The following is an 11,360-nucleotide window of genomic DNA, read 5'->3' as shown; positions in this document are numbered from 1 at the left end:
AAATATATTCAAATAGAAAACCGTTAAATTATGATAATATTTCACAATATTGTTTTTTTTTGGAACCAAAAAAGCATAGGTGAGCAATAGAGGCTTATTTTGAAAAATCTAGAAATCTTACCGTATTTTTTGGTGAACTATCCCTTTAAAAGCTGAAACTCTGATTAGTATCACAGTTTCACAAAAATCTGAAGCAGCACACCTGTTTTCATAATTGATAATAATCAGAGAAGTTTATTGAGCAGCAAATCAGCGTTTTAGAAGGATTTCTCAAAGATCATAATGTAGTGATGCTGAAAATTCAGCTTTGCGTCACAGAAATGAATTACATTTTTAAAATATATTCAAATAGAAAACTGTTAAATTATAATATTTCACAATATTTTTAAAGCCATATGATAAATCATGTGGTTCATAAAACATGCCATATAGCCTAGTACATGTGAGAAATTGATTACTTTTATGATAATATATATATATATATATATATTATACTGTGTTTATAGTAATAAATATTTATATTTAAAATATAAATACATTTAGATAGAAATTAAATATTTTATTTAATATTATATAAAATAATAAATAATTATTAGTTGTAATTTATACAAGAATCTAAAGGTGAAGAGGTATTACAGCATATTCATATAGGATGGTATTGGCACATACCTAATGCATCTCCGTTCCCAAATCTATTGATTTGTTTTGTCATTGGATCTTAAATGGGTTCTGTTTTTGTGACCATTTTGCAACAGATATCGGTCAGATATAAGCCCATAACCCCAAAAAGACCAAATGTATGAGTTGATCTGTTGTCAGCTGTATGATACAGCTCTGGTGTGAAGGTGTCAGTCTTTGACAGTAGAACGTGACACCAGGCTGTGTATGCGTGTGTTAGCTTGTCTTTCTCCCACTGTTTGCACAGCTCACACAGCTGGACCTCACAGCAGAGACTGTTTTGTCCCCACAGCGTGATCACTGACACACACACAGATACACAGGTGGTGGTGTCTGTTCTGTTCACAGCAGCTCTTTAAGCGCTTATTATCTAAATAATTCAGACGCCCCTGTGCTTCACCCCCTCTTGCGCCCTGTGTGTGTGTGTGTGTGTGTGTGTGTGTGTGTGTGTGTGTGAGTGTGTCTTTGCTGTACCTGTCAGATCAGAGTGATGGAGGCAGAAAACCCTCTTTTCCTCTTCCGTCACCCATAAACAGGCGTTATATACAGCCCACACATTAATATTGCAGGCTCTTACTTAAAATTGACATGTAATTCTGAGTGTGTTTTTTCACTGTTGTGCATCTTAATAAAAGGAAAACCGCTCACAGAATCATCGTGTTCTGTTCAGGAATCAGTCAGCGATACCCCACCTCTATAATCAGACTCTTAGGCTGTTCTGTGCTGTTTGCAGTGCCATCATTAATTCAGTGTGTTTGTGCTGTTGAGCTGAAGAGAAGAGAGATGTGTTCGCCGCAGGGCCTGTCCACAGAACCGGGAGAAACCGTCTTACCCTCACATTAACTCACAAGTTAGCTATAAAGTCTGTGTTAGGTTGACTAGTTCTGCACACAGAGATCGGTTCATGATGGAATGACGCAGCAATGTGGCCATTTTGTCCAGTACAGAAAATACTTTTTGTGTTTAATGATATTTTTATATACTAAATATATACTGCTTTCTGGTTTAGTGCATACTTAAGCTCCACTCTAGAGTGTTATGCTTTTAGTGAAATCAGGCATCAAAACATTATGATATACAGTAGAAAAGATGCTTTTGAAACCTGGCAATAGCTCTGATGCTCATAATACAGACCAAAGATGATCATTCAACATAAATAATAATATTGATATGATCCTAAGCTTAAATTGTATAAACACACTTGAAAACGTTGTATATTAAAATAAGAAATATTACTGTTTTGCTGTATTTTTTAACAAATAAACAGAGTTGGGGAAAGTTACTTTTAAAAGTAATGCATTACAATATTGCGTTACTCCATAAAAAAGTAACTAATTATGTTACTTAGTTACTTTTTATGGAAAGTAATGCATTACGTTACTTTTGCGTTACTTTTTAAATCTGGACAGGGCTTGCTTGTTTGTTTTTAAAATAAAAAAGTTCTATTTTTGGCAAATATAAAAGTCTTTTCACACCAAACGTGAAATGAATAAGCCTCAGGCTGAAGGGAAAGTAAATTTACGTCCGTACAGTAGAATGCAGAAAAAGAAATTTCAACACACTTCAGCAATAAAAAAAAAAGACACACAAATGTTTGTCTAGAGTAATTTTTGCTTATTAGTATGGTTGAACTAGATCATCGAAGGTCAGAAGCAAAGACATTGGTTAATAGAATGGGATTAAATACATAAAGGATATTTGTGTTGTTTAACATTTAATTATTGCAGGTTTGCGTCATATTCTGAGTTGCATTATTTTTATTCATTTTGAGGAATACTGAATCTGTGTTTATTTTTTTTTTGTGAGTGAGATGAATGAATGCATATTCATTTTTATTGTAGAACTACAGTAACATCTTCTGATTTCTCTCAATATGGGGACAGGAGAGCTGTCAATCAATAAATTGGGAAAAAAAAGTAACTTGCGTTACTTATTTGAAAAAGTAACTCCGATATTCTCTTGTAAATTAAAAAGTAATGCGTTACTTTACTAGTTACTTGAAAAAAGTAATCTGATTACGTAACTCGCGTTACTTGTAATGTGTTACCCCCAACACTGCAAATAAATGCAGCCTTGGTGAGGCTACAGAATAAGAAAAAGGTAATAGCGACTTTTTATCTCACAGTTTGAGGAAAAAAGGAAAAATTGCAAGGGGGAAAAAGTCGCAAGTACCTTTTTATTTTTTAGCGTGCGGTGGAAACAAGCTTCCATACATAAGAGACTTTTTTGAAAAACATTTAAAAATCTGACTGACCCCAAACGTTTTGGTTGTGTATCTGAATGAAAACATTCATTGACAAATTATGTGTACATTTTTAGCAAATAAAAAAAAATTAGATATGATGTTACTTCTATTGAATGGACAAATGAAATATGGTATCTACTCTGCCTGAGGATCTCTGAATGAATGAAAGTCATGACTAAGCAGCAGAAGACAGTGGAATTGCTTTTGTTTGTGCTTTCATCAACAAAATCGTTGCTGCTTTGTTGTTGCAGTCGTACCGTTCAGTACAGAGAATTACAGTCTGGATTGTGAATGAAGCAGTCACAGGAAAACACGTCCTGTGCTGCAGGAAGCTGATGTGCGCAGTCAGTGCGCTGGTCAGGGGTCTGTCCCAGTGTCACGATGACATCATCACCACAGGGTCACCGCGGGGTCAAAGTGCTGAGTGTGTGTCCTTCGATTTACCCTGACTGCCCAGTCAGCAGGGAAAACCTCCACCGGACTAAACTGCTGTCTAATGTGTTTTCAGAGAGACAAGCACCCGAGTGAACCTCACAAATGTTTGGGACATATTTCATCCCAATTTCAAAAGGAGAAAAAAATTTTTTTTAAATTATATTTCGCATGAAAAAACTTTGTTTTAATTTTAATTTAATCTAATTTAATGATATCGGTGATCTTATTCTATCACAAAGCATAACTTATTATTTATTTATTTTTATATTTTTGGCAGTACTAACCTTTTAAACAATTTTTTTAGTGGGGACAGTGTCATTTTTGTATGTTTTATTATTTGTAAGATTCTTAGGTTGTTTTAGTATGCTTTTTTAAAATATTATTATTTATGTATTTGTTTATATTTATTTATTTATTTTCTTTTTTATGATTTGTTAGATTCATTGTTAGATTTTTTTTTTTTTACTTGCCAATTGAGAAGATTTGCTTGCATAATGTTTTAATTAATATTAAACTGTTTTTTTTTTCATTATTGTTATTAAAAACTATATTTTGGTCCCAGTGAAAATTTTATTGTTTTGCTATTATTTAGCTTTTTTGGACCCTGCAATATACCTATATCTAGAGGTAGAATGCATTTTAAATATATGATTTTCTTTCTATAGATCTAAAGGCTTTGAGTAAGCTGTGCTCACACGGGTTGTTCATGCTGAATCATAAAATTAAATCCAGATCCACATCATCTTGAATATTGTATCAATAGGCAGATGAGATGAATATAATGGCGCTGAGGTTGAATTTGCGTTTGGATTTCCCCTCATCTGGTTTCCCATCTCCTGATGCTGCAGGGCAGGATATAATGAGCAGTATGCAATGCACCTTTCAACAACGTGTTATAAAGAGCAGCGCGTTACATAACGCCGGCATAACTGCCAAACCCTGTGTTCAGCTGAGAGAGAAGGAGAGGAGCGAGAGCTCAAGGGCACTGCAGTATGTTCAGATTCACCCGGATAAAAAAGGAGGGAGAAAAAAAAGAGAGTTATTCATAGAGATTGAGGAAAGGGGGGGAGCGTAAAGGAGGAGGAAAGACGCTGGAATGGAGGAGGTATTGATTTGCTTAGAGGGAGGACGGGAGAGATGGTGAAAGTCAGTCGAATGGAGAAAGCAATTGAGGAGAGATGACAGAAAGATTCTGATTTAGATTACAATAATTACGCTTTCTTAAAGGAACAGTTCATGTAAAATGAATATATATATATATTATTATTTTAAGTTATAAACAAATTGTATATATATATATCATTTTGAGGCAGTATGTTTGTGCATAATTACATATTTTATAACAGTTGCATTAAAGAAATTAACAATAATATATATAAGCATGCATATATATATATAGAGATAATTAATGTATAATGAAAAAATGTATCATTTGTACAGTCCAGCATGCTTGTTTCTTTATGACAGTTCCAGTTTTGTAGTCCATTTCTGTCAAGATCTATAAAAAAAAATACAAAAAAGAAAGCACAATTGTGCATAATTCATATATATAAATATATAATATTATTATTATTACATTCAGTTATGTTTACAGTTGTTTTTTATATAGTACAACTATTTAGTATTTATATAGTAATTTTGAGGAAGTATGTTTGTAAATGCATATTTTGTTCCATTTGCATGAATAAAAGAAAGCAGACATTCCAGACCTGTAAACGTAAACGAACATAATAAATAATTTAATTTCAGTATTTTTTTATTTAATTTTTTTTTAAACATTCAGAACCATTTATCGATTCCCAACCCTAGAATTAAGGTAGGACAGTAAAGGAAACCCTTAATGAAGACAAGAAGGAAATCTTGAGCACCTGTGTCTCTGTAATATTCTCTCTCTCTCTCATCTGCATACATTAATATCAGTTAATGCCGTGTTTTTATTGCCGTCTCTGAGCTCTGCTATGCATTAAACCAGCCGTGTATTAGCAATCAGCCATTTTCCTGCACGTCTTTTCTCCCATGAACGACTCTACAGGGACGGAGGAAGAGCAGACTGGTGCCGTTTAATACTGGTTAGTTACCCGAGTGTGCTCTTCACAACCCCATTCTCCACCCTTCATGAGTCACTGTGCGTCTTTGGCTTGTAGAAGAGCACATAAAGCTGTGAATAATACCTGCTCGCGATAATGAGTGCACTTCAATGCGTTCTGCCTCCAGTTCTGTGCTGCATTTTGGTCATTGAGCCATAAAGGTTCTTTCTTGTCTGTGTGTGTGCTCCAGTTAATTTTTCCAAATACCGCCACTGAGGGTTGTGTTTTGTATTTGTGTGGTATGTGAAGATGGCATTTCCTGAAGAGACAGCCATAAATATTGATATAATAATTTTATTTGAATAAGTGCACATGCAGTCTGAATATGTGTTATTGTAATAGCATTACTATATTGTTTATTTCTTTATTTTTTATATTTTTCTGCTTAGTTTTGTTCATTTTTATCTCAGTTTTAGTAATTGTAGTACTTCAACTTAACCTAAACAAAATTAGAAATGTTGCCTTGGTGTGTGTGTGTGTGTGTGTGTGTGTGTGTGTGTGTGTGTGCGTGCGTATTTTTTAAGTCACTTTGCATAAGAGCATCTGCTAAATAACTAAATTTCTGTTAATGTTTATTTTATTTCAATTAACGTAAGTGGTTTTTAATAGATAACAGGAATGTGTTGAATATGCATTTTCTTAATTATGATCTGCTGTAAAATATTTAATTTACTAGATATTATTTTTATGAATGGAAAATTAGCCAGCTTGATCACACTGAGATGCATTTAAATCTCAGGATGTCTTTTTTTATGATTTATGATTCATACCTGACATACAAATGGAAATCTGCCATAGAATTCTCCATAAAATGATTTGTAAAAAGCATCATGTAATCACAAGTTAAAAGGTCACTCACATTTATTGGTGTAAAATGGTAGCATCCATGCATCTTGTCTCTATTGCTCAAGAATCATGTTATCTGGTCTTTCATTTTCCATCAGTATATTTGATAAGAATAAGAATCCCGAGGCAGTCGATTACATCACGTCTGAACGGGTTCTGAATACACACGCCTGTGTTTTCAGTAGATTTCCCGGTTACGTCTGTGTGGCAGTTGGATATCCTTCACCATGCCATCAATCATACTGGCCTACTGAGGAAGACATTAGTGCAGAGAGGAAGAGGTGATTGTGTACTGGTGCGAGGGGCACCTTCATCCACCAGCAGCTCAAGGTGATCCTGTCACAGCCTGATTAATGACTCGTGGTCTGCAGAACACCAGCGACTCAGAGCCGCCCATGCACATAAAACACAACATGCACATGCACAAAGTGCAGTCAAACCTGCTTTATGTCACTTTGAATTGTCCATTAAACAGAAGTGATAATAATCTGAGATGACGGCAAGCACAGGTGCACAATACCTTCACTAGATGGTGCTGTTGGGTTGCTTATGAAGACACGTAATATAAAGCATTAAAAGTGTGCATGCATGATGGTTACCTGGATGCACTTCCTAAATTGCATTACATTAAAAAAAAAAAAAACTTACAGGAATCTACAATTCAGCATTTGTGAATGTGCGTCAAATGCTCCACAAGAATCCCACTTTAGTGGTTTATGGATTTTTGTAGTACTTTACAACACAATTTATAATATTGTATATTGTATTTGGTGTTTGTTAGGCATGCAACCCAGTGCATATACTTTTATTTAGGTAAGAAAATGTAAAGTGCTACTAGCTTATGTGAAATGATAAATAAGGTTAGGAACAGAGTTTGTGCATTACCTTAATGGCAGCGGTTCAGTTTGCTTTTCGAAATGGTTTGTGTGTAAGCAATGTTTTTATGTATATTTTTTTTTGTTATTATTATTCCCCACAAAATCTCTACAGTTTGTCCAGATAACCTTATTAACCTTTTTTTAATCATTTTGACTAATCTAATTCTGATTCTAATCAATACCACTGTTTTTTTCCCCATGTTGGAGTACTTGTAAAATGATTTGTAAAAATCTGTATCCTGTAATTTTGTGATGTGTAAAATTGTGATGGTTTTTATCAGCTGTTTGGACTCTCATTCTGACGGCACCCATTCACTGCAGAGGATCCATTGCTGAGCAAGTGATGGAATGCGCAAATTCATCAAATTGTCATTTCTGGTTGAACTATTCCTTTAAGCTGATCAGAATGCTTGTCCTTAATATGTAATAATGCGAAATGGAACTGACATTCCTTGTTCATCCTGCACAGTGACCCCTTTAACCCCTTGAGTGGCACCGGCCCACAGGTGGGCCCAATGGCGCTCTTTTTTGTTGTTGTTGTCTTTTTTCACATATTTTAGTAATCATCATAAATTATATATCATTTTAAAGCTTAAAACCTCAGAATTCATCCTGTGAAAACCATTTTAAAATCAGACATTGCTTTACCATGGAAATGGTACTTTAAAATCTTTTAGCGGTCTCCTCCCCTTAGTGGGTGGAGTCAAGTGTCATATTACAAAAATGTATTACGATCTTTTAGAATCAAAAGTTTTTATAATCACTTTAATATTTTGAAATGATTCCACTTCTGCAGTAATCTGCAGATAGTCTTAAAAAGAAGTCCAACCTTAGGTCTGTATTCCAAAGTTTTCATGAATTAGAATAATTTAAGTTTGGATAGTGCATTCTCACGTCTATGTTCAAAAATGGGGGGTGGCACTTAAAGCAGCACTATGTAACTTTTGGCGCTCTAGCGGTTAATAAACAGAACTGCACACATCCCGCGGAAGAACATTCCAACCGGAGCTACTTCTCTAAGTTTATGTCTATGGCGATTCACGCAGGTATGTGTTACTCCGCAGCGGTGACGACCCGACCAGGCTACAATAGTCCAAATATAAGTACTTATTATAAGTGTACCGTAGTGATTCGGAATAAGACAAAAACGTGGTTTGGAAGATGAATTCATGATGTACTCGCTCATTATATACATTTTGCAAATTTTGAACACAGAAAAAGTTGCATAGTGCTGCTTTAAGGGGTTAAAGTGTGTGGGCATTAAATAAGCGTCTTATTAAGGGAAGGGATATTAAGTGGATTAGACTGTAGTTTGAATCAAATCTACATGTACGTGAGAACATTCCCAGAACACTGTTTAAATCCAGCACTGCTTGTCCCCAACGCACCGTTATTCACCCCATACTGATCTGTCCATCAGTGTGTGAAGGTGTGTGAGCTTTGATTTCTGCTGCTTCTCACTTTTTGTCTCTCTCTCGCTCGCTCGCTCGCTCAGGCCACTGCTTTGCTTGCTTTATGTTGCTTTGCTGTGTTTTGCTTTGCTCTGTTGTGCTTGTGCTTGATGGTTTGCCTTTTAATCATGACCTGCTCTCGTTTTTGTTTGTTTCCTTCTTTTTGTCATTTCCAGATTTGCATATCCATTCTTCCTACCTCCTTCATTTGCCTTTCCTTCACTGAGAATGGCAAGCGGGCATTCCACTGACAAATTCAGTTTTCTGTACCCAACAGACACCAGTCAGAACGTTAAGAGGTCAGTCTTAGTGCTCCGCACCTTCCACCATGTGTGTGCATGTTTTTGTGTGTTTATGTTGTGTGTGTTTTGGGGTTGGGACGTTACTGATGTTGTGTTCACTCTGATTCCAGCTACATATCAGCTGTATGTCAGGATTCTGTCCCCTAGAGATTGTATTATCTTGATGTGTTTTGTGTCAGAGCAGCACACAGGTTTCACCTGCTCGTTGTTGGTTTTGTACCTCTGATCAAGCTTATTAAAGTCACCATGAAATGTCATTCATAACCCATTTTGCTTTCATAATGATGATGTCATCGATTTCCGAATCATATCCGAGTGGATTTGTAAAAAAAAATGGCCATTATAGAATAATGTGTATTTAAAAAAGTAAATAGACTTTGATTTCATGTTGACTGTAAGCAATAAGGGGTAGTTTTACCCTAATTTTAAAAAGTGGTATTATAATATGTGTTAAATTAAATATATAATTTATTAAATATACACTACCGTTGAAAAGTTTTGAGTCTGTAAGATTTTTTTAATATTTGTGAAAGTCTTTTATGGTCACCGAGGCTGCATTTATTTGATGAAAAATACAGTAAATATTCTGAAATATTATTACAATTAAAAAAAAATTTTTATTGTAAAATGTAATTAATTCCTGTGATGCAAAGCTGAATTTTCAGCATCATTACTCCAGTCTTCAGTGTCACGCAATTCTTCAAAAATCATTCTAGCATGCTGATTTGCTGCTCAAAAGAAACATTTCAAGAACAGGATTTGTTTGAAATATAATTTTCTGTCAAGTTTGGTCAATTTAATGTATCTCTGCTGAATAATCACAATAAACATGGTTATGGTTGGCACATTAATATAGAATTCAAGTGTGTGTGTGTGTGTGTTGACTTTTACAGTGCCTTTTCAAACAAGGGCTCATCCATTGTTTTATAATGTAATTTTTTCAATCTCTAATTAAGCTTATACTTGTTTATTAAAGCAGTAAGCCATGAGAGGCCATGCGTTACAATGATTATTCGATGCTAAAGGGATCTTGTTAAGCAACTGATCCCCCTTAAACATAGTAAACCCACTGTAACTCATGACCTCGTGGAAAATAATGTTTTTTTTACTTTAAACCGCATAAACACATTTCATTACACCAAATACACAAAATAATGTTCTTTTTAGCAGCATCATATGACCCCTTTAATGCTGTTTTCTCCAACTTGCCAAATATTATATTATACTTCTCTTGTGCATTTTACATGCTTATAAAAGTGTTTAGGGGAATGGAAAGCTAAGGATTATTTTCTTTTTGAATCTTTGATATGTTTCATGCAGTTTCAAGCCACTTTGACTAGTTAGATGTCGTGACCTTGATCTTTCATAATGGCGTTTGTGAGTGTGTGATCATAGATCATAAATCCGCTCGCTTTGACGCCACATTCCCCTCTGACGTTTCACCTCTCCCACACAAACGCTCGTGACACACTCATGGCACATCTGAACACATGCTAACAGCTCCGTGCTCACAGCCTTCTCCCGTTTCCGCCGTGTGTGACCGAGGTGCGAGGAGAAGGTTCTGACACATGATCCTCCCCTATTTGTGCACTTTTCTTCCTCTATTTCTGTCGTTCCCCTTGATTGACTGACTTTATAATTCCATCAGAGTGTCAGAGATCAGACTCGCACACATACACAATGAGAGAGGATAACACACACACACACACACACACACACTGTTTGCCATAAGGATCCTATCACTAGTTCACTCTCACAATGGAAATATCACTAGTGCTGTTTTCATGTTCAGCACTGTTTTTTTTTTCATTAACATAGTTTCAGATTATTCTTTTTGAAGTTTTGGTAAATATCCATCACATGCAAGATTTTTTCAGACCCTGCAAGGATTATGAGCAACATGATGATGTAATGTTACACTCCAGGGGCCTCATTTATAAAATGTGCGTACGCACAGATTTGATTTTAGAGTGTGCGTACGCTAAAATCCACGGCAACGTTCATATTTATAAAAACGGTCTTTGACGTGGAAAAGTACCTACTGCCACGTCAGGGTCTGAGCAGGCGTATGCACTTTTCCTTGTGGCAAAGTCAGAGTACTGCAGCTATTTTAACATCAAATGCCGAGTTCACACTGCACGATTTTAGCCCGATTTTTCACTCGGCGACAGGTTTTGCGAAATCGCCGACAAATGCCCGAAATCGGAGGCAAATCGGTGCTCGTTCACGCGAGAGACAATCACGCAGTGTGAATGATCAAAGACGCGATCTGAGGGAATCACCGACACGTCGCGACGCCCGTGAAATATTTGCCATGCTAAATATCTGAAGCTGTCGGCGATTCACAATCACGCTGTGTGAAATGAGTTCTGACTGAAAAACACATCAGCGATGACCTACAGCCAATGAGAGACCAAGATACAGGGCAGCGGGAAGTT

At 35.7% G+C, this 11,360-nt stretch overlaps 1 protein-coding gene across 3 annotated transcripts in view; it reads left to right on the top strand.

The window, feature by feature from the left end:
- LOC107735241 (protein FAM168A-like) overlaps positions 1–11,360 on the top strand; it is a 55,971-nt gene that overhangs the window by 12,583 nt on the left and 32,028 nt on the right. For 2 of the 3 annotated variants that reach the window (XM_016547004.1, XM_016546994.1), the window contains exon 2: positions 8,797–8,919. The exons of the other annotated variant lie outside the window; for it this stretch is intronic. In XM_016547004.1, the coding sequence (XP_016402490.1) occupies positions 8,849–8,919 (71 nt within the window). In that variant the 5' untranslated portion in view covers positions 8,797–8,848. The remainder of the gene's footprint in view (positions 1–8,796; positions 8,920–11,360) is intronic. 3 annotated transcript variants of the gene reach the window in all.

Source organism: Sinocyclocheilus rhinocerous, unplaced genomic scaffold (genome assembly GCF_001515625.1).
Source record: "Sinocyclocheilus rhinocerous isolate Xijiao unplaced genomic scaffold, SAMN03320098_v1.1 scaffold942, whole genome shotgun sequence".
NCBI lineage: Eukaryota > Metazoa > Chordata > Actinopteri > Cypriniformes > Cyprinidae > Sinocyclocheilus > Sinocyclocheilus rhinocerous.
Note: the sequence above shows the minus strand (reverse complement) of the source record. Positions and strands in the feature narration are given on the sequence as shown.